At 44.9% G+C, this 24,393-nt stretch overlaps 1 protein-coding gene across 1 annotated transcript in view; it reads left to right on the top strand.

The window, feature by feature from the left end:
• The window catches only part of LOC145352303 (peroxisomal N(1)-acetyl-spermine/spermidine oxidase-like), a 35,899-nt gene that overhangs the window by 391 nt on the left and 11,115 nt on the right, over positions 1-24,393 (top strand). Inside the window, exons 2-4 of the mRNA XM_080202056.1 lie at positions 2,368-2,534; positions 10,302-10,758; positions 18,676-18,869. Coding sequence (XP_080058182.1) covers positions 2,368-2,534; positions 10,302-10,758; positions 18,676-18,869 — 818 coding nt within the window. The remainder of the gene's footprint in view (positions 1-2,367; positions 2,535-10,301; positions 10,759-18,675; positions 18,870-24,393) is intronic.

Genomic DNA, 24,393 nt, shown 5'->3' with positions numbered 1-24,393 from the left:
CAGAACAGGCTTTCAAAGTAAGTGCGAGGAAATGAATTCAGGAGTGGATTTGGTTCCTGCAGCAGAATTGTAGAATGGTTACAGCACAGCAAGACCTGTTGTGTCTACGCTGATTTTTCTGGACAGCATGTCCAGAGCCAGTCCCACTCTTGTCCCTGTATCCCTGTACTGTTTCTTAGTTCATAAGTTCATAGGACATAGGAGCAGAATTAGGCCATTCGGCCCATCGAGTCCGCTCTGCCATTCGATAATAGTTGATATGCTCCTTACCCCCATTTTCCTGCTTTCTCCCCATAACCCTTCATCCCATTACCAATTAAAAATCTGTCTAACTCTCCTTAAATTTACTCACTGTCCCAGCATCCACCGCACTTTGGGGTAGTGAATTCCACAGACTCACAACCCTTTGGGAGAAGTAGTTTCTCTTCAACTCTGTTTTAAATTTGCTACACCTTATCATAAGACTATGACCTCTCGTCCTAGAATGCCCCACAAGAAATAGCACCCGCTCCACATCCACTCTATCTATACCTTTTATCATTTGTATATCTCAATTTGATCTCCCCGCTTTCTTCTAAATTTCAGAGAGTATCAGCCTAAACTGTTCAGTCTCTCTTCGTATGACAAACCCCTCATCTCTGGAATCAATCCAGTGAACCTTCTCTGAACTACCTCCAATGCCACGACATCTTTCCTCAAATAAAGGATCCAAAACTGTGCACAATACTCCAGGTGCGGCCTCACCAATACCTTGTGTAGTTGCAACAATACTTTCTTGCCTTTATATTCTTTCTCTTTCCAATCCCCTTTTCCCATTCCCATAAACTTAGGCAGCTCATTTCAGAATCCTAATGGCTGGCTGCTTTTAAAACTTTCCCTGATATTGCAAGTGGCTCTTTTGACAATCAAGCTGACTTTCTCTGGTTCCTGTTCTTTTCACAGTAAAAAGTCTGACAACACCAGGTTTTAGTGGACTAAAACCTGGTGTTGTCAGACTTTTTACTGTGTTTACGCCAGTCCAACGCCGGCATACCCACATCCTGTTCTTTTCACCAGTGAGATCAACTTTTCTCCAACTATTCTGTCTGGACGCCTCGTGATTTTGAATATCTCCATCAAATCTTGTCTGGACTTTCTCTTCTCTAAGGAGATCTGAATCAATATTTCCCTTTTCTTTTCACTGTTTAACTGGGATCATCTCTGTTTATTGCAAGTCCTGTCTGAGGTTCCTTAATTTAATGTATGCTTTGCAGTCACACGTTCTAAGCTATCAGCGTCTTGATGTACATTAACACATCTTGCTATGATAAGAATGGGAAAACAATCAATGTTTGCTAACATTATTCCACCAAAATTGCTCACTCCAGGAATCTGCACATACACAGAATAACACATAGAGGTCAATCTTACCAAAAACATTCTCAGTGCTGAACAAGTGTGGAAACGGGACAGTTTCAGATCTGATTTTTTGAGCAAGACCACAAATTAAATTTTGTGGTGCTTAGTGCAAAGAATCATGCACAATCTGATTCCCACCAGTAGGGGGAGGGGCAGGGCCTAAACTCATCCGCAAGTTAACTGCTCACACTAGAGTGCACAATCACGCGTGCACAGATCTTTCTGTTCTGTGCACCTCCCACTTCTGGAATTACCAACCTTCTCTCCCCCACGCTGGTGACCCTGGCTGATTGGCCTCCCACCCTCTTTGATATTGCCCCCCTCATACCCACAGATGATCACACCCCTCCCACTGGCCTGCTCAATCACCTCCTCACCCCACTCAGCCAATTGCACCCCCCGCAACACTTCCCAGCCTGATTGATCACATCCCTCACTGGCACAGTCGATCACATTCTGCCGCAGCCCCGCCCGGTCAATCACTGTCCCAGTTGAATTGATTTGTATGTTATAATCAGCCTCATGCCCAGATCATCCTGGAAATCCAAGCCCAGCAAAATCACAAGAAGTAAGAAATTACTTCTGTTGGCTTTCCATTACATCATTTCTGCTGTTCTGCTGGCTTTCCATGACATCACTTCCACTGGCTTTCCATGACATCACTTCCACTGGCTTTCCATGACATCATTTTCATTGGCTATCCATGATGTCACTTCCTCCATGACATCATTTCCACTGGCTCTCCATGATGTCATGTCCACCCCCTTTCCATTTCCACTGAAATCTCCTGGACTATCGGGGGAAATGAGAGGGAGGAATGGATGGTAGGGCAGTCAAAGACTCTTGTGCCACCCCTGTCTGTCTGATGTGCTTTCTGATTATTTAATTCTGCTCTATGACTGGTAGCCACTTGTAAGTCATTTTGTATCACAACACTGCAAGTCACCATAAGATCTATTTGTTCCAAAGTGTGGATTTTAACCAATCCACAAGCAAAACTCCAAAGGTTGTCATCGTGGGAGCTGGAATAGCTGGAGTGGGAGCTGCCAGAAAGCTGCTGAAGCAAGGATTCACTGATGTACAGATTATTGAGGCATCAAGTCAGCCTGGAGGACGGATCAAAGGCTCTCTATTTGGTAAGAGCAATGTGGTGGAAAAGCTATGAAGGTATCAAAAGCAAATTGTACAAGTACCAGAGGTCTCGTAAGGTGGCTGGTAATTTCTAAGGAAAGTAATTAACATGTGTAATTTAATTTGAATCTCCCAACAAAGAGACACAGAAATACTTAGTGATCCTGGTTCTGTTCTATTAAGGGCAATGCAAGTTGCTTCTGTCCATTGGTAATTCATGAATCTCATTACGAGTCAACTGGAAGGAGCCAGCAAAAGTCTCATATCATCTCCTTTGGGCGGCATAGTGACACAATGGTTATCACTACTGCCTCAGAACACCAGGGACCTGAGTTCGATTCTGGCCTTGAGTGACTGTGTGGAGTGTGCATGTTTTCTCCTGTGGGTTTCCTCTGGGTGCTCCGGTTTCTTCCCAAGTCCAAAGATGTGTATATTAGGTGGATTGCTGTGCCAAATTGCCCTCAGTGTCCCATGATGTGTAGGCTAGGTGAATTGGCAAGGGTAATTGTGTGAGATTACAGGGATAGGTCAACCATGATTTTATTGAATGGCAGGGCAGGCTCAAAGGGCTAGATGGACTACTCCTGCTCCTATTTCTTATGTTCTTATGGGGTGGAGGAAGAGGGCCTGGGTAAAATACCCTGTATGAGAGTTGGTGCAGATTTGATGGGCTGAATGGCCTCTTCTGCACTGTAGGATTCTAGGATGAAAGATCTGACTGGCAGTCAGTGGCCTGTAATGGGCCTTTCTCAGGATCAAGGTCCCCAGGAAATCCTGCCCCCAAGCACTGCTGGCCTGCCTCACAAGCAGCAGAGCACCACTAGGAGAGCAGTGGGAACTACCGGCAATGTCCTTACCAGGTTGAGCGAGGGGCCCCGGCCACAAGTGACAGAGGGCAGGATGAAAGTCAGGAGGAGGGGATTGAGGGAGAGGAAGTGGATGCAAGACCAGGGGGTGGCTCTCATTAGGATCTCCCCTTCCTAATACCCAGTCCCTGGCAATGACGGACAAGGCACGACCTGAAAGTGCCCATGAAAATTTGACATGGTTTACTTTTTGGGGTACTTGTGTTGTGACTTGCCTGTTGTCATGGGTGAATACCAGTGATGGCTGGATGAGAGCCTGAAGTGGGCATGAATTTGCCAGTTAAAGGCCTCGATTGTTGGCAAGGTGGGATGGAGGTCCTTACGTCTTATCTCCCGTGACTTGAATTGGGGCACAGGTGGGAAAGGCACCAGGGTCCACACCTGGCACCCTCCCACTCATTTCAATGATTTCCCTCCCCAACTCCTCAAACTACAAACTCACCTTGGGCTGGGCATTAAATGATGCTCGGGGAGTAGATATGCAAAAGTAATTGAGAACAACGTCAGTTCAGGTTGGTTTGGAGCTCTGCTGGTGAGGGAACGCTTAAAGGGCCACAGTCCCAACGAAAAACAACTTGGCAAGTCATTGCTGCATGTGGGAATCTGCAACGACTAATGTCCTGTTCAGCCAACACAAAAATGTGAATATGACCATGCAGTCCTAAGCACCTTTCTGTTTTGGCTCAATGTGTAAGAAGCTGCTGTGCAGTGAAGTGTGTCAGGCAAATTAACTTAATTATAGGCTCAAATTAAACTAATGTAGGATTGGATCACTATGTACCCACTTTCACATATTCCACTTGAAGTGTAACACATCACCAGAGAAGATGATTCATGGCTGAAGTGGAAGTGCACCCAGATCCCACCCATGCACAATGCCTGAGCCAGAGAATAATTTGCAAGGCTAGGATCAGGAAAGTCAAGGCAAGAATAAGCTTTCAGAGAAAGACCATGGCCGATCTCACCAAAAAGGTTCTAAGTGCTGAATGAGTGTGAGAACGGGAGAAATTTACACCGTTGTTTTGGGCAACTTAAAAATTGAATCTTATGTGACTTAGGCAAAACAAGTTTTGATAAACCGGTTTCTCACCAGCAGAGGGAGTGGTCGGGGTCTAATTCACCTGAAAGCTGGCTGATAGCAGCAGAGGGTACAATTGCGCATGTGCAGATTTTTGTGCTCTGAGACTTGGCTCTCTTACAATCTCACTGGCTCATCCATCTCATCAGTCTGGGGTGCAAAAGTAAGTTTGCCCCCCCGCACCCCCCATGTCTTTCAGACTAAATTATTCTGAAGGTTTGGGCATCACTGGTAACACTATTCATTCTTCATATCTGAGAAGATGGTGATGAGACATCCTCTTGAATTATTACAGGATGACAGAATTATTAGGGCACAGATAGAGGCCATTTGGCCCATGTCTATACCAGTGCTCCAAACAAGTATCATGATTGAGTACCATTGCCCAGCCTTTTCCCGGTTACCCTGCACTTTGTTTCTATTCAAATAATCATTTGATGGCCTTTGAATGCCTTGATTGAACTTGCTTCCAACACACTTACAGGTAGGGCATTCCAGACTCCAACCATCTTTTTCAACTCACCTTCAATCTGTGCCCTCTCATGCTTGGTCCTTTTATGAGCAAGAACATTTTCTCCCTCTCTAAGCTGTTGAGCCCTCTCATGATTCTAAACATCTCTATCAAATCTTCTCTTAGCCTTCTTCTCTCCAGGACCAACAGTTCCAACTTCTCCAATCTATCCTCATTACTGAAGTTTCTCATCTCTCTTTATTAACCTCTTCTGCAGTCTCTCCAATGCGTCCACATCTTGCGTTGTAAGCACTTTCACCGTGCTGTTAGGTAGAGAGTTCAAAAGTTTTGACCTAGAGATATTTGAAGGAATGATGAAATGTTTCTCAATCAGATCAGTGTGTGATATGGAGGGGATCTTGGAGGTGGGTTGTGTTCCCATACAGCTAATGCCCTCATCCTTTCCATTGCTGTTGAAGATTCCTTGGTGAGTTACATCTTGTAAATTGTACACACTGCAGCCATAGATTAAGGTTGGCAGGTAAACTATTGATGAAGCGTATTGTATTGTCCTGAATAATGTTAATCTTCTTGAGTGCTGTTTCAACTTTATTCATCCAGATGAATGAAGAACATTTTGTCACACTTATCTTTGTTTGGGTGGAGCAATTTTGGGGAGTCAGGAAGCAACACATTAATTGCAGAATACCCAGCCTTTGACCTGTTGTGGGAAGCCATTGTATTGATGTGGCTGGCTAGGTTGAGCTTCGGAATATGGTTTCCTAGTATTTTGATAGTGGTGATGATGTTAATGTATTAGATGTTATAGGCAGATGGCTAGAATCAGGGTGGCATGATGGCACAGTGGTTAGCACTGCTGCCTCACAGTGCCAGGGCCCCTGGTTCAATCCCAGCCTTGGGCACTGCCTGTGAGGAGTTTGCACGTCCTCCCCGTGTTTGCATGGGTTTCCTCTGAGTGCTCCAGTTTCCTCCCACAATCCAAAGATGTGCAGGTCAGGTTGATTGGCCATGATAAAGTCATGAGTGTCAGAGGATTAGCAGGGTAAATATGTGGGGTTGCAGGAGTGGTGCCTGGATGGGATTGTGGACGGTGCAGGCTCTATGGGCCAAATGGCCTCCTTCTGCACTGTAGGGATTCTATGATTCTCTCTGATGCAGAAGCTGAAAACAGGCCATTTGGTCCAACCAACCTATATCCCACTCTGTTTCTTCTCAGCCTCTCAACATACCTATTCCTTTCTTCATCATGTACTTAGCTTCCCTTCTTCTTACAAGTAGTCATTGCCTTAACACTTGTACATTGCAACTGTTACTTCCCACTGATCAACCCAAGCCTGAATATTTTCCAGTTCTTGTTTCAAGTGAACAGGGGTGAGCGATTTCCTCCAGATGCTTTTAGTACCTCTGAGATGGTTGAGATGGGATTTTAGTCAGTGTTATGCACAAACAATGCCTTGGTAAAGGAGTTATGCTACGACCAGCAGCCCAGAGGATTATTAAGGTGGGGCTGATCACCACTTAAATTGGCTGCTTGTACTCATTCAGGAGGCTGTGTGGCATCTTGGTGGATACAGTTTGATCTAACACTCTTTCCTAGCAGTGACCAGCCAATTTTACTCAGAGGGTAGTAAGGGCGTGGAATGCCCTGCCTGCAGCAGTTGTGGACTCACCAACTTTAAGGGTGTTCAAATGGTCAGTGGATAGGCATATGGATAACATAGGAATACTTTAGGTTAGAGGGTTATTAGATTGGTTCCATGGGTCGGCACAACATTGTACTGCGCTGTTATGTTCTATGTTCTATTGGGAATAAACAAGTTGTTGTGGAAGATTCTAAGCACAACTGAAAAGTATGTCACCTTTCACTGTTCATTTCCCAGGAGGAACATAAGGGGTATTTTGCAACACATGGGGAGACTTTTTGAGATGTTTTATCAAGAATTTCCCAGCTCTCTTCTCAATGTTTATTCCAGAAATTCTTCAAAGACCTAAATAGGAGTCACCAGGAGAAAGGGATTACTTGGTCACTGGCATTTTGCTAGGGGTTCCCATTGGTCTGCAGAAGGAATGGGAGGCAGAGGTAAACCCAGATAGAACAACACTGCTGTAGGATTGAAGGGACAGGAGGACAAGTTGACATCCTTCCCCACCTTTCCTTGCACCACCAGCCCCCTCCCCATGCCCCACCTCCACCCTCACCCCCTACCCCCCCCACCCACTCTAACCGGTACCTTATAGATAATGTCCCAGACGCCATCATCAGCACTCCTAAGTACATCTTGCTCCACTGGCAGAGGTGGTACTACTGTCGGAGGGAATTGCCCTGGGAGTTGTCAACATTGATTCTGGCATCCATCAATCTCACGTCATCAAGTCGAAGATGGGCAAGGAAACCTCTTGGTGATTACCACATACCACCACAGCCTTCCCCCAGCTCAGTTGGTGAATCAGTACTCCGGAGGAAGTGCTGAGGGTGCTCAAAGCACAGAAGGTACTCTGGATAGGGACTTCAGTGTCCATCACCAGGAGTGGCTCAGTAGCACTGCCACAGGCTGCACTGGCTGGTTGCTAAAGGACTTAGCTGCTAAACTAGGACTGCAACATTTGATGAGGGAATCAACAAGTGGAAGACCATACTTAACATCATCGTCACTAATCCTGCCTGCTGCAGAAACATTTGTCCATGACACTTACAGTAGGAGTGACCACCACTCAGTCCTTGTAGAGATGAAATCCTATTTTCGCATTGAGATACCCTCCATTGTATTCTGTGGCACCACAACCATGCTCAATGGGATTGATTTCAAACAGATCTAGCAATTCAAGACCGGCATCTATGAGGTGCTGTGGGCTATCAGCAATGGTCCATGTCCAATTGCATTAAAATTTAGACAAGATCCAGGCTTGAGCTGACAAGTGGCAAAGAACATTCGCCACACAAATGCCAAGCAATGACCATCTCCAACAAAAGGGAATCTAACCATCACCCTTTGACATTCAATGGTATCCCTATCACTATCAACATCCTGGGGGGTTACCATTGACCAGAAATTGAGCTGGTTTAGCTCTATAAATACTATAGAAAAAGAGTAGGTTAGAGGCTAGAAATCCTGGGGCAAGTAACTCAGCTCTTGACTCTTCGAAGCCTATCCATTGTCGATAAAGGACAAGTCAGGAGTGTGAGTTCATACTCTCCACTTGCCTGGGTGGGTGCAGCTCCAAAAACACTCAAAAAGCTTTACATCAGTCAGGACAAAGCAGCTCATTTGATTGGTAACTTCCACAAACATTCAATCCCTCTACCACTGAGGCACAGTGGTAGCACTGTGTACTATGTACAATACACATGGTTGTGCTGCCACACAATATGATGGAAGGTATCTCAATGTGTAGATAGGATTTCATCTCTACAAGGATTGAGTGGCGGACATTCCTATGTTAGTGTCATGGACAAATGCTTCTGCAGGAACTCACCAAGGTTCCTTAAGCAGCAGCTTTCAAACCCATGACCACTACCATCTAGTAGGATAAGGGCAGCAGGTACATGGGAACACCAGCATCTGGAAGTTCACTTCCAAGCCACACACCATCCTGACTTGGAAATATATCGCCAATCTTTCACAGTCAAAATCCTAGAACTTCTTCCTGAGGTCTAAGAAACTAAAGACCAACAATTTGGAGATTCCAGATGTACTTCTGAAGCTGTATGAGGCTCTGGTCAGATCACATTTGGAGTATTGTTTTGCAGTTTTAGACACTATATCTAAGGAAAGATGTGCTGGCCTGGGAAAGGGTCCGAGAATGATCCCTGGAATGAAGACCTTGTCTTATGAGTAACGGTTGAGGATTCTGGGTCTGTACTGATTGGAGTTTAGAAGGATGAGGAGGGGATCTTATTGAAACTTACAGGGTACTGCGAGGCCTGGATAGATTGGACATGAAGAGAATGTTTCCACCAGTAGGAAAAACTAGAACCAGAGGGCACAACCTCAGGCTGAAGGGACGATCCTTTAAAACAGAGATGAGGATGAATTTCTTCAGCCAGAGAGTGTGAACCTGTGGAACACTTTGCCGCAGAAGGTTGTGGAGGCCAGGTCATTGAGTGTCTTTAAGACAGAGATAGATAGGTTCTTGATTGGTAGGGGGATCAGGGGTTATGGGGAAAAGGAGGTGAATGAGAAAAAAATCAGCCATGATTGAATGGCAGAGCAGACTTGATGGGCCAAGTGGCCTAATTCTGCTCCTATGTCTTATGGCCTTATGACTGTATTTTCAATTCTCCATATATATAATTTTCCCAAATCTCTTGTTAAACTTTAATACGGTCGAAAGTAAACACAGCTACTGAATGTGGATTTATGATCTTTCCAATTCATCTAATATTACAAAATAAGTCTTGAGAATTGCAATTTGAAGTTCAATACTTCTTTCAGAAATGCTTTTCAAAGAATAATTTGCTAGCTAGAATCATAGAATCCCTACAGTGCAGAAGAAAGCCATTCGGCTCATCAAGTCTGCACCGACAACAATCCCACCTAGGCCTTATCCTCACAGCCTCATATATATGAACTCTCTAACCTACACATCCTGGGACTACAGGGCTATTTATCACAGCCAAATCACCTAACCTGCACATCTTTGGGCTGTGGGAGTAAGCTAGAGCACCCGGAGGAAACCCATGCAGACATAGGGAGAATGTGCAACTCCACACAGACCGTGACTCAGTTGGGAATTGAACCCAGATCCCTGGAGCTGTGCCATCGTACCACCCCAGTAATTACATCTGAATTAAAATATTTCTCTTAATACATTAGCTAATCAATGATTGATCAAGGAGTTCAGTACATTCATGAAACAAGAGTAAAAATCCTTGTAGTAGTTAGCCATAGGTGAAAAACCCAGAATAAACTTGCCCCTTCTGAGCCATCCTGAATTGCTCGATAGGAAAAGAAGCTGACTAATTATAGAATTGTAGGCTCCCTACAGTGCAGAAGGTGGCCATTTGGCCCATCGAGTCTGCACTGACCACAGCCTCACCCAGGGCCTACTCCTGTAACCCCGCATATTTATCCTGCTAATCCCAATGACACTAGGGTCAAGTTAGCATGGCCAATCCACCTAACTCGCACATCTTTGGATTGTGGGAGGTAACCGGAGCACCTGAGGAAACCCACAAGACAACGTGCAAACTCCACACAGGCAGTGACCCAAGCCAGGAATCAAATCCGGGTCCCCAGCGCTATGAGGCAGCCGTGCTAACCACTGTACCACCGTGCCGCTGATTTACTCAATCAATTACTTATTATTGCAAGAGAGTCAGTCTTTGTAGATTCTTCTACTTTTGTTTCGCATTCAGGCAAGTCACTGGTCGACGAAGGAGCTCAGTACATTCACGGAGCGAGCATGAAGAACCCAATCTTCCGACTCGCCAAGGAGTATGATCTACTGCAGCAAACGTCTAATATGTCGGGCGCAGAATGGTCAGTCTACACCAACACACAGAGACAGTTCGGTCCTGAATTCATTGAGAAATTGGAGAACCTAACTACTTTTCTGTGGCGGCAAGCTGACCTTCATGCTCGAAACAACACACAAGCGAAAAGCTTTGGACAGGTCTACTTGGAAGAAATAGAGGAGATCCTCACCAATTGGACGGATGACTCTTCTCAACTCAGGAGGCAAAAGCTCGGCGCGCTTAACATGATGTTGAAGGCCCACTGTGTGTACTTCTCATCACAAAACCTCGACGACGTGTCTCTGCAGGAATTCAATGAATATGAACAGATTGAAGGTGGTGACCGCAACTCTCCAGGGTTAGTGATAAGTCAGTCAACTATCCACTGTGTGTCTTGCAATTTAGTACTGATGCAAGGTTGAATAGACCTCATGGCACGATGGGTAGTGTCCCCTGCCCCTGCGTGAGAAGTTCTTGGTTCTACTCCACCTCCAGGTCTTCATAGTCATGGCAGCTGTGTTCATGACACTATCAAACAGGTCAATCAATAATCTATCTGTAAACCCTTCCACCACATGCCAATGAGAGGCAATGAGAGTGGGATAGATTGGTGGTCAGAGAATGTTACTGGAGCCTCTACCATCAATATGGAGATCTCAACTCGCGTGTAAAAATGCATGTTACTATAATAACTCAACTGCCCTGACTGAACTGAAATACATCAATGCAATGTTGAATTAAGCTATGCCACAGACTATCCATATATGGTAAAGACAAGATTCCACAATCCCATTAGCTTTATTAAGGTTTAAAATGTACTTCCAACATTTTGTAGCCTTAGCCAAAGATTTACAGGGAAGAGAGTGGGAGGTGAAGGAATGTCCGAGAAAAATAGAGTGAAGGCAGATCCAACGTGCAAAACCAAAACAGAATTTGTGGATGGCACGGTGGCACAGTGCTTAGCACTGCTGCCTCACAATGCCGGGTTCCCGTGTTCAATTGTCAGCTTGGGTCACTGTCTGTGCGGAGTCTCCATGTTCTCCCTGGGTCTGCATGGGCTCCCTCTGGGTGCTCCAGTTTCCTCCCACAGTCCAAAAGACATACAGCTTAGATGCATTGGCCATGCTGAATTCTCCCTCGGTGCACCCGAACAGGCACCAGAGCATGGCGAGTCAGAGATTTTCACAGTAACTATGTTGCAGTGTTACTGTAAGCCTACTTGTGACATTATAAATAAACTTTAACAATTTAAACTTTAAACTGATGTTATAAAAGTCCCTGCTTCATGGCTGGATGACAGGAAGATTGCCCAACTTTGAACTCAAGGGCTTTGTCCTAAAGGTTTGCCAGTGTAATGTCATTGGCAGGCGGTGATGGCAAGAGGCAAGCCAAGTACTCTTCCAGAGATCAGATACAGAAGAATAGGAAATCAAAGTAAAATAATCCATTAGAATTATGTTCCATCTAAATTGCTATAAGCTGCATATTCCACAAGATGCTACATACCAATGTATTGCACATTGAGACAAAGCTATAGTAATCTCAACCCCACCAGCCCTCCCACTCCACTCCCTCACCCCTCTCCCCCAACATTATCCTACTGTTCTCATGCACGGCAACACTTCAGCAGAGTATGATTGCAAGCTTACAACCTGCCACATTCACATCTTTAGCTTCAGCCACCAAATTGGTGTAACACAGCCCAATGGCATGAGGTATAGTCACTCACTGATAGCCAGAATGGCCTATAGAATGGGGACATGTCTATTACTATGCATACATGGCAGATTGCATAAGAGAACAGATTCAAACTAGGTCAGATGTAACATTCTAAGTAAGTCCTAACGACGAACTTTGAAAATCATAGTATGATCAAAGAAAGTCAACATTGTTTGAAAATCATAGAATTCCTTACAATACAGAAAGAGGCCATTTGGCCTTTCAAGCCTGCACCACCCTATTCCTGTAACCCTACATATTTAACCTGTCAATCTCCCTGACACCAAGAGGCAATTGAGCATGGCCAATCAACATAACCTGTGCATATTTGGACTGTGGGAGGAAACTGGAGCACCGGAAGTAAACCCATGTAGACATGGGGAGAACATACAAATTCCACACAGCCATCATGGCTGGAATCAAACCTGGAGCTGTGCGGCTGCAGTGTTAATCACCGTGCCACTGTGAAGGAGAAATTGGTTGGATTTGTCTGGCTGTTCATGCCTGTGGGGGGGTCTTTTCCCATCAACAGTGTTCCTCCTCCCACAAGTTTCATGGCAACGTGGGGTGGAGTCAACGAGAAATCCCATTGACAGTGGCAGGATCAGAAGATCACACCACGGGGAGGCACAAGGAACTCACTGGGGGAGGCCAGAGAATCCCACCCATTGTGTTTGACAAAGTTATGAAAGTTTTTTGAAGATGTAACTAGAATGGTCGATAAAGGTGAACCATTAGGTGCATATAATTGGATTGGCATTTGACAAGGTCCCACACATGATGTTAATAAGCACAATAAGGTTTATAAAGATGGGAATAATTAATTAACATCATTAGATGATTGGTTGACAGACAGGAAACAAAGAGCAAACATAAATAGGGGACTTCTGAGTTGGCAAGTAGTTCCAGTCAAGTGCCACAGGGATCATTGCTGAGGCCTCTGTTGTTTATAATCTATGTGAATGACTTAGACAAAGAAATGGAGAGAAATATACCTAAGTTTGTAACTCTAAGTTAAATCCAGTTAATAGTTACCACACAATACAACTTAGATAACCAAGTCTGGGAAACTTCTATTGTTGGTTCACTGGATTTTTAAAATTGCATCTTATTCCCTCTGAGGGTGCTGGCAATCACACCATTTAATCCTTTTGATATTTCATTCTGTGGATTTGACTGTCTTCATCTCTCAAATTCCTTGACTGTAGAAATTAGCATAGATGTACTTCCACTGATTTCTCAGTCATCAAGGTAAGCTGTTTCTACTATTAGGGCAATTACAACTGATTCAGCCTAGACACCAGCTAATGTTGTTACAGGGCCAATCACACATCTTTTAGAATGCTGGCTGCTGCTGTTGCGAGGCAGATTTCTACCCGTTGCTAGGCAAATCACATCCTATCATCCCTTTTTGAATTCTTGTTACCACTGTTGCCAGGCAGATCTCTGATTCGGGGAATTGAAAACATGTCTTAGGATGAGGAGCTATTCATTTAGGACTGAGTGGAGGAGAAATTTCTTCACTCCAAAGGGTTGTGAATCATTCCCCAGAGAGTAGTGAATGCTCCATCATTGAATATATTCAAAGGCTGGGATAGATAGATTTTTGGTCTCTCGGGGAATCGAAGGATATTGTGAGTGGGCGCGAAAGTGGACTTGAAGCCCAGGGCCTGCCGTGGTCAAACTGAATTGTGGAATAGGCTTAACTCAAGTGTTATTATGTTCTTGTGAACTGTGGTCTCCACTGGAATTGGCAACTCTAAATATTGAACCACTTAGAAGCTTGGGAGATAAATTTGTTCTGTAATATTCCACACTGCATAAAATATGAGAATAGAATGTAACTGATCAGAAATCAGATTTTTCATAATGTAAGCAGGAAACTGCGGTCAATTTTTTTTAAAATGGTAAATTATAAAGTTCATCATATTCCATCACATTCAGTTGACATCATTTTGTGCAGTGCTTGGTGCTCAATTAGTCCTTTCGTAGTCAGTAGTTATCATCAGATGTATTTGTTCCCATCATTTGTCAGCCATTAAATGACAGCATTGTGAGTCAACCCACAGCACATGGATTGCAGCGGTTCAAGAAGGCAGCTCACCACCACCTTCTCAAAGGGCAACTAGGGATAGGCAATGAATGCTGGCCAGCCAGCGACACCCTTGTCCCACGTATGAAGAAAAAAAGTAAAATATCAATCAGTAAAATATAGAGGCAGAGAAACTAGAAGCAGGAGTAGGCCATTCAGCCCTTCAAGCCTGCTCTGCCATTCATTTTGATCATTTCTGATCATTAAGTTAAATACCCTGATCTTGCCTTCCCCAGAAAGTTCAAATTGTACATATTATAGTTATCTGTACCAATTATTAGGTTGTGAAACTGTGCACCACATTGATACTGATAGATAATCATTGAATCATCGAATGCTACAGTGCAGGCGGCCATTCGACCCATCGAGTCGGTACCGACAACAATCCCACCCACGCCCTATCTCCATAGCCCCATGCATTTACCCTAGCTAGTTCCCCTGATACTGAGAGACAATTTAGCATGTCCAATCCGTCTAACCTGCTCCTTTGGAAAGGAGCGCTTAGAGGAAACCCACACAGCCATGGAGAGAATGTGCAAACTCCACACAGACAGTGACCCAAGTGAGGGGTCGAACCTGGGTTCTCGGTTCCTGGGAGAAAGTGCTAACCACTGTGCCATTTAAGATTAAGCACACAAGAAAATTATTCAAATTTTTTTTGGGTAATAGACCCTTATGTGACTTTTATCAGTCTTCCAAGGTAAATACACAACATGGAAACTGCCATTACTTTCGATATGTCATTATTTTTTAAATGATCTTCATTAGGATATTCTTACTATGGTGGAACCAATGTAGCCAGACAAATGTCATTCTTATGGTCCATACATTATCTCATCAGGATTGTTTTATTTATTTATTCATGGGATATGGATATCGCAGGCTTTGCCAGCATCTATTTCTCCCCAGTCATTCTTGAGAAGGTGATTTTGGTATCCATGGTGATAGATTCACTCTCGTAATATAATCTTGGTGTTATTGAAGTTAGTGGGTGGGATTTTACGGTCTCGCTCGACCCAAGACCAGAAAATTCCACCTGAGATCAATGTACTTTCCTATTGTCTGCCCCTTGCTCGGTGCGAGTCCCGTAGCAGGTAGTGTGGTAGACTTCCAGCTAATATGTCCTACGTGTTCAATGGACCAAGGGTTTCAAAACCGGATTATGTTGGATTCTCCAGAATCCAGTTTCAGATGAGCTGAAAACTGCACAAAACTCAATTTTCAAGATTAGGGTGAATGGGGACAGAGGTGCAATGGTCAGAGCAGGGCGTGGTGAGAGGGAGCAGGGCCTGGTGACAGGGAGCGGAGCCTGGTGACAGGGAGTGGGGCCCGGTGAGAGAGAGGAGAGGGCCTGTAATGGTGAAACCAGGGGTGAGGGTGGGAGGGATGGGTGATGATGGGGGAGTGAGCTAAGCCTCAGAAAGAGAGGTAAGGGTGTGTGGGAGATGAGAATCTGTGTGTGAGGGATGAAAGTTGATGTCTATGTGAGAAGGTTGAGGAACTGTGCCTGTGTGTGTGTGTGTAAGATCTGATGATTCTGCACCTTTAAGAGATGTATTTATGTAATGGTTCTTGCGAAGGATATGTTAAAATTCAACTCTGTTTAAACAGTGCTGATCTGTCTGGTCCAGGCAGCTCACATGCTGAGAATGTAGAAGACTAGTTATAGGGATGTTCTAATCTGAACTGATGCAATTTTGTTTATGGTTTTGGTTGTCCCCTGGGGTTTCAGAGTAGGGTTTTATTAGGTTGATTGACAGGGACTGAATCTTCTGCTAATGGGACACAAGCAGGCAGTTGTCTGATTGGATCTGCAAGGGGGGCAGGAGCTCTTTTCTCTCTCTCTCTCTGGAGATTACAGTCTAGGATCTGCCAGAAAATAGATATCTTTCTGCAGATGTGTTTTGAGGGCTAGTAGCCCATGTAAAAGCGTGTAGATCTGTTGTTTGCTCACTGGTTTTGAAGAAGAATTTACATATGTGAGGAATATCGAGATAGTTTAGAAGTTAAGAATTGTATTGTGTCATGTTGAAGTATTTCAATTGGTAAAGGTTACAGTTTTTTTTGCTATAGTTAAACTGAATAATAAAAGCTTCCTAGTGCATCAATTGAATTACACCTGGAGTGAAACACCTTATTCTCACACAAATGCCAAAATCAAAAATTGTTGAGTTCTAGTGGTGACAGAGGATAAGTTTATGGGAGATATAAGGGAAAAGTTTTTCAGGAGGGAACCGAGTGTAGGGTGTCGAAATTTGCTGATGACACCAAGATTGGGGGAATGGCAAATTGTGCGGAAGGTGTGGAGAGTCTGCAGAAGGACCTAGATAGGCTGGGCGAATGGGCCAGGAAATGGCAAATGGAATTTAATGTTGGCAAGTGTGAGGTGGTCCACTTTGGTAGGAATAATGGTAGGAAGGACTATTACGTGGCGAAAAACTGCAGCAGGCGACGGTGCAGAGGGACCTCGGGGTCCTTGTGCATGAGTCGCAAAAACCCAGCTTGCAGGTGCAGCAGGTGGTCAGGAAGGCGAATGGGATGCTGGCCTTCATCGCGAGGGGGATTGAATATAAAAGTAGGGAGGTCTTGCTGCAGCTGTATAGGGCATTGGTGAGGCCGCTGCTGGAGTACTGTGTGCAGTTTTGGGCGCCGCACCTGCGCAAAGATATTTTGGCCTTGGAGGGAGTGCAGAGGAGGTTTACTAGGCTGATACCGGAGTTGAGGGGGTTGAGCTATGAGGAGAGGCTGAATAAACTAGGCTTGTACTCGTCAGAGTTTAGAAAAATGAGGGGAGATCTCATTGAGACGTATAAGATGATGAATGGGATGGATAGGATAGAGGTGGAGAGACTCTTCCCGCTCAAAAAAGACAGTAGGACTAGGGGGCACAGCCTCAAGATAAAGGGGGGGCGGTTTAGAACGGAGTTGAGGAGGAACTTCTTCACTCAAAGGGTGGTGAATCTCTGGAATTCTCTGCCCGTTGAAGTGGTGGAGGCTGCCTCGCTAAATATTTTTAAGACGCGGGTTGATGGGTTTTTGATAAGAGAGGGGATTAAGGGTTATGGGGAGAGGGCGGGAAAGTGGAACTGAGCCACGACAGATCAGCCATGATCTAAATGCGGGGCAGGCTCGAAGGGCTAGATGGCCTACTCCTGCTCCTATTTCTTATGTTCTTATGTTCTTATATGGAGGATGGTGAGTGCCTGGAACACACTGCCAATGGAAGCCAGCACATTAGCAACGTTCAAGGTGTACCTTGACAGACACATAAATGGAAGGTGAATAGAGGGATAGAAACCTCTTTTGGCACAGGCTTGATCGGCAAAAGGGCCTGTCCCTGCGCTGTGTGGTGTATTATTCTTTGTTCTTTGTTCTTGTTCTTAGTCTCACTTCATATTGTACCTTGGAGTTTCTGATCTGGAGAGAGAATGTGAATGCGTATGTGTGTGTATGTGCATGCGTGCGCATTTCTGTCCAGCATTCGAGCAGCATCCTCCCCATTTGAACCAAAGGAACAGCAACAATCCTCCCATGGGTGGCATGGGACACAGTGGTTAGCACTGCTGCCTCACAGCTCCCGGGACCTGGTTTTGATTCCCGGCTTGGGTCACTGCCTGTGCGGAGTCTGCACATTCTCCCCATGTCTGCATGGGTTTCCTCTAGGTGCTCCAGTTAGATGCATTGGCCATACACTTGAACGTAATAAAATGTTTCTCAGGAATTCCTCCTGGGAGGTTGGAAAAGTTTGGAAAACCTACAGTAGATGATATTATTCTACTTAATGGACAACATTGTAACAATTTTAATCAGGCAATTGAGGTTGGCCTCCTTGAATATGAACTCCCTGATTAAGGGCCCCTGAAAAGGGAGCATGTGATGACCTGGGCCACAGTTGATGCATTCCATGCTCTCTGGGCACCACAGGGACTATTGACCCCTTTAATCATATTTTAATTTGATGTTTTAAGTTTCCTTTCCACTTTGTCTTTTGTTTTGGGCAGCTCCCCTCCTTTTAGGGAGCTGCCCTTTTTGAGTTGTCCTGAAGCTAGTTTGGTTTTGTTTATTTGGTTGGACGCAAAAAGATATCCTTGATTAAGGCCAAATTGATGGCCCAATCAGGGAGCCCTCCTGTATTTAAACAAGAGTGTCAGTGACACTCCGGGGGTAGACTTCAGATAGAGAACACTCTGTATAGTGTTATTGGATCTTATAAATAAAGGAATTTTGGTGAAGGGACTTCCAGCTCCGAGGACTTGTTAAACATTCAGTTACTTTAGGGTAGGTAATACGTAGTGTCGAATATACATTATACTATTCAATAAGCAATCTTCATAGTTATTGGCACAGTGTACTTGGCAGAGGCATTTGTTGATAGGCCAAGTCACACTGAACTGACTTAGGATCAGTCACACAGTATTATCTCAATTAAGATGTGGTTAACAAGTAGAAATTATGTTATTCCAGATTATTCCTCAAATTAATCTCAAATCTGGTGGAAGTTATCCCCGGGAAGAGCTTGCTGCTGGAGAAACCTGTTAAACAGATCCAGTGGAACGGAAGTTTTGAATCGGAGGACAGCTCCGTGTATCCAGTCAGAGTGCTGTGTGAAGATGGAGATCAAATTCTAGCTGATCACGTCATTGTGACAGTTTCATTGGGTAACAGTACAAACGCTTCCTTTCAGTAATTTCTTTAAATGATAAGGTCTAACACTGTTTTCTAAATATTGAAAAAGGTGATACATTGACCATGCCATAATATTCTTAAGATGAGACTGATGAAATCACAGAACTGGGCCCAATCCTTATCACATAATAAGCTTTGCAGTGCATCAATTTTAAGTTAGGAAATATTGAATGCTTCAGAATAAATATGACTGGGGGCACAGTAGCTTAACTAGAAACTCACAGGGCTGGATGTTACGGTTGTGGCTCCATAAGTTACAGCTCAAGGCCTGCCACTGCCTTCCTTCCCACCCTGCCCTGTCCCCCATGTTATGGAGGGCAGGTGAGGCTTTGATGGTTTCACTCTTGGGTCTATTGAGGCCTTTAATTACTGGCTGTTTAAGTGCCTCATCCCACCTCCCCTGTTACTCTGAATGTCTCTTCCCCCCACCCCCCTCAATCCACCTTCACTGCTTTCTTCTCTGCTGTTTGGCCATTCATACTCTTTATTCCCTCTGTGGACAGCCATTTGCAGTTTTTCCTTCTGGTTTCTGTGGCCATGACTGATCTTTCATTCCCTCATCCTGCAGTATAAATATCTCCCACTTTCTATGCCTTTTAGCTTTGACAAAGGGTCATCAGAACTCAACGTCAGCTCTTTTCTCTCCTTCCAGATGCTGCCAGACCTGCTGAGATTTTCCAGCATTTTCTCTTTTGGTTTCAGATTCCAACATCTGCAGTGATTCGCTTTTATCCGCTGTTATTTTACCCGCAGTGGTGGGGGGGAGGCCCAAGTTGAGCGGGCGGCTCAGCAGGTTTTACTGTGTGAACGAGGCAGGGGTCCTCCTTTCGTGTGCCCATTGAAGGAAAAGCCCCTGCCAAAGCCATTGTTCCTGTGGAGCAGCATGGAGAGGCAGCGATTTGGGCGTGTGTGGAGGTCGCGATTAAGGTAAATTTTTTAAAAAATTTTTAACTTTTTCTTTCTAGTTAAAGTTGCGAGCAGCGGTGGTTTTCTTTTTCTTTTTTTAAGTTAGCTAGAAAGCGGAAGTCGTCATTAGAAGGCTTACCGGTAGTTGTAGTTTTTTTTTTGTCCCTCTGACCCTATAAATTGGTACAGAGAGGATACCCGATCCTCTACACAGGTAGAGTATCCCACCCTCCCCCCTCCTCTAACCTAATAATAAGTGTGCGGGAAGTTTTTTTTTCTCTCCCCTCCTGGAAATTGTTTCAGAGATGGCGGTTCAGGTAGTAAGCTGCACCTCCTGCGGTATGTACGAGGTGAGGGACACCAGTAGTGTTCCTGCTGATTTTACCTGCAGGAAGTGTGTACACTTGCAGCTTCTGGAGGATCGTGTTAAGAAGCTGGAGCTGGAATTGGAGGAACTCCGGATAATTCGGGAGGTTGAGGCGGACATTGATAGGAGTTACAAAGAGATAGTCACTCCTAAAAATGAGTCTTGGGTAACTGCTAGGAAGAGGGGTAAGAAGCAATCAGGGAGACAATCCCCTAGGGCTGTTCCCCTCCAAAATAAGTTTTCTGTCCTGGAGGCTACAGTTGAGGAAGAATCAACTGGAGATAGCCAAAGGGAGCAGGTCTCTGGAGGTGAGCCTGCTGTGAAGGCTCAGGTGGGTAGGGGAAGTAAAAGATTGGGCCTGGTGACTGGGGACTCCATAGTTAGGGGGACAGATAGGAGAGTCAACAGTAATGGAAGGGACTCAGGGCTGGTGTGTTGCCTCCCAGGGGCTGGGGTCCGGGATATCTCAGAGCGGGTGTTCAAGACTCTTAAGGGAGAGGGGAGTCAGCCCCAAGTCATAGTTCATGTGGGGACACATGACGTAGGGAGGATAAGGGAAGGGGATATTAAACAGAAATTTATGGAGTTGGGGTGGAAACTTAGGGCCAAATCAAACAGAGTGGTTATCTCGGGACTCTTGCCTGTGCCACGGGATAGTTTAGAGAAGAACAGAGAGAGGGAAAGTTTGAACTCGTGGCTGAGGGGATGGTGCAGGAGGGAGGGGTTCAGGTTCTTGAACAATTGGGGCTCATTCTGGGGAAGGTGGGACCTCTACAAGAGTGATGGTCTACACCTGAATCAGAGGGGAACCAATATCTTGGGGGGAAAATTTGCAAAGGCTATGCAGGGGGGTTTAAACTAATTCAGAGGGCTGGTGGGATCCTAAGTAGCAGGGATGAAATTGAGGGGGTCATAGATGAGGACTGCAAAGCGTGGCATCATGGGGGTGGAGTAGAGCATGGTTTGAAATGCGTATACTTTAATGCGAGGAGTATTCGCAATAAAGTGGATGAACTTGCAGCGTGGGTCAGTACCTGGAACTTTGATGTTGTGGCCATTTCAGAGACATGGATAGAGCAGGGACAGGAATGGTTGTTGCAGGTTCCGGGGTTCAAATGCTTCAGTTGGAGTAGAGAAGGAGGTAGAAGGGGGGAAGGGGTAGCATTATTAGTCAAGGACTGTATCACAGTGACAGAAAAGAAGTTTGATGAGGACTTGTCTGTTGAGGTAGTATGGGCTGAGATTAGAAATAGGAAAGGAGAGGTCACCCTGTTGGGAGTCTTTTATAGACCTCCTAAAAGTTCTAGAGAGGTAGAGGAAAGGATTGCAGAGACGATCCTGGACAGAGTGAAAGTAATAGGGTAATTGTTATGGGAGACTTTAATTTTACTAATATTGATTGGAATAGCTATAGCTCTAGCTCGTTAGAGGGGCCAGTTTTTACACAAAGTGTGCAGGAAGGTTTTTTGACTCAGTATGTAGATAGGCCAACTAGAGGTGAGGCTATGTTGGATTTGGTGCTGTGAAATGAGCCAGACCAGGTGTTAGACTTGGAAGTTGGTGAGCATTTTGGTGATAGTGACCACAATTCGGTTACGTTCACCTTAGTGATGGAAAGGGATAGGCATGAACCTCGGGGCAGTAGTTATAGCTGGGGGAAGGGTAATTATGAGGCTGTTAGGAGAGAATTAGGGAGCATAGGTTGGACTAGGAAACTACAGGGGCTGGGAACATCCGAAATGTGGAGTTTATTCAAGGAGCAGCTACTGCGAGTCCTTGATAAGTATGTCCCTGTCAGGCAAGGAGGAAATGGTCGAGCAAGGGAACCATGGTGCACTAAAAAAGTTGATTCGCTGGTTAAAAGGAAAAAGGAGGCTTATGTCAGGATGAGGCTTGAGGGCTCAGGTAGTGCACTGGAAAGCTATAGATTAGCCAGGAGGGAGTTAAAGAGTGAGTTAAGAAGAGCTAAAAGAGGACACGAGAAGACTTTGGCTGATAGGATTAAGGAGAATCCTAAGGCTTTCTTTAGATATGTTAAGAATAGAAAACTGGTTAGGGCAAGATTAGGGCCAGTCAGAGACAACAGTGGGAAGTTATGTATGGAACCGGAAGAGATTGGAGAGGCACTGAACAAATATTTCTCTTCGGTATTCACGCAGGGAGATGTAAATGTAGTTGTGGAGAACACTGGGTTACAGGGTTGTAAACTGGATAGTATTGCAGTAGATAAGGAGGATGTGCTAGATATTCTTGAGGGTTTGAAAATAGATAAGTCCCCTGGGCTGGACGGGATTTACCCTAGGATTCTCTGGGAGGCAAGAGAGGCGATTGCAGAGCCTCTGGCTCTGATCTTCAGGTCATCGTTGGTCACAGGTATAGTGCCAGAAGACTGGAGGATAGCGAATGTTGTCCCATTGTTTAAGAAGGGGAATAGAGACTTCCCTAGGAATTATAGACCGGTGAGTCTTACTTCTGTTGTGGGCAAAGTATTAGAAAAAATTATTAGGGATAGGATTTATAGTTATTTAGAGAGTAATGAATTGATTGGAGATAGTCAGCATGGTTTTGTGAAAGGTAGGTTGTGCCTTACTAACCTTATTGAGTTTTTTGAAAAAGTGACCAAAGAGGTGGATGGGGGTAAGGCAGTTGACGCGGTATATATGGACTTTAGTAAGGCGTTTGATAAGGTTCCCCATGGAAGGCTTCTGCAGAAAATGCAGATGTATGGGATTGAGGGTGATTTAGTTAATTGGATCAGGAATTGGCTAGCTGATAGAAGACAGAGGGTGGTGGTTGATGGAAAGTATTCGTCATGGAGTTCGGTTACAAGTGGTGTGCCTCAGGGATCTGTTTTGGGGCCACTGCTGTTTGTAATTTTTATAAATGATCTGGATGAGGGTATAGAAGGATGGATTAGTAAATTTGCTGATGACACCAAAGTCGAAGGAGTGGTAGATAGTGAAGAGGGGTGTCATAGTTTACAGAGAGACTTGGACAAGTTGCAGAGCTGGGCCGAGAGGTGGCAGATGGAGTTTAATGCGGAAAAGTGTGAGGTAATTCACTTTGGCAGGAATAACAGATGTGTAGAGTATAGGGCTAATGGTAGGACTCTGAATCGTGTTGATGAACAGAGGGATCTAGGTGTATATGTACATAGATCCCTGAAAGTTGGAAATCAAGTCGATAAGGCTGTTAGGAAGGCATACAGTGTCTTGGTGCTTATTGATAGGGGGATTGAATTTAGGAGCCGCAACGTCATGTTGCAACTGTACAAAACTCTGGTGTGGCCGCACTTGGAGTATTGTGTACAGTTCTGGTCCCCACATTATAGGAAGGATGTGGAGGCATTGGAGAGGGTGCAGAGGAGGTTTACCAGGATGTTGCCTGGTATGGAGGGAAGGTCCTATGAGGAGAGACTGAGGGATTTGAGGTTGTTTTCGTTAGAAAGAAGGCAGCTAAGAGGAGACCTTATTGAAACATACAAGATGATTAGAGGTTTAGATAGGGTGGACAGTGATAGCCTTGTTCCTCGGATGGAGAAAGCTAGCACGAGGGGACATAGCTTTAAATTAAGGGGTGGTAGTTATAGGATGGATGTCAGAGGTAGGTTCTTTACTCAGAGGGTGGTGGGGGAATGGAATGCCCTGCCTGCTGCAGTTGTAGATGCGCCTAGTTTGGGGGCGTTTAAGAGATCCGTGGATAGGTTTATGGATGGAAAGGGATTGGTTTAGGTTAGAGGGTCATTGCTTTTTTTCTTAATTGGTCGGTGCAACATCGTGGGCCGAAGGGCCTATTCTGCGCTGTAATGTTCTATGTTCTAAGTCAGAACCCCTCTTTAAATCTCTTCCATTGGCCTCTCAAATCTCACTCCCCACCTCCCTCACACCGCCTCGCTAGGATGTGCAAGCCAGCCCCCGCAGATAGAAGAACAAAGCACAAAGAATAAAGAACATTACAACACAGGAACAGTCCCTTCAGCCCATCAAGCCTGCATCTATGCACGACACCTTTCTAAATTAAAGACCTATTGCCTCTACACGGTCCGTAGCCCTCTATTCCCCGCCTATTCATGAATCTGTCAGGATTCCTCTTAAGTGTTGCTTTTATATCTGTTTCTACCACCTCCTCTGGCAGCACGTTCCAGGCATTTACCACCCTCTGTGTAAAAAAAAACTTGTTTCTCGTTGTCAGATAAATGCAAGTTGTTGTTGGAGTTCAATAAG

The sequence above is a fragment of the Carcharhinus amblyrhynchos genome, chromosome 14 (genome assembly GCF_965287045.1).
Source record: "Carcharhinus amblyrhynchos chromosome 14, sCarAmb.v2.hapA, whole genome shotgun sequence".
NCBI lineage: Eukaryota > Metazoa > Chordata > Chondrichthyes > Carcharhiniformes > Carcharhinidae > Carcharhinus > Carcharhinus amblyrhynchos.
This window is presented reverse-complemented; position numbering and strand designations above follow the sequence as displayed.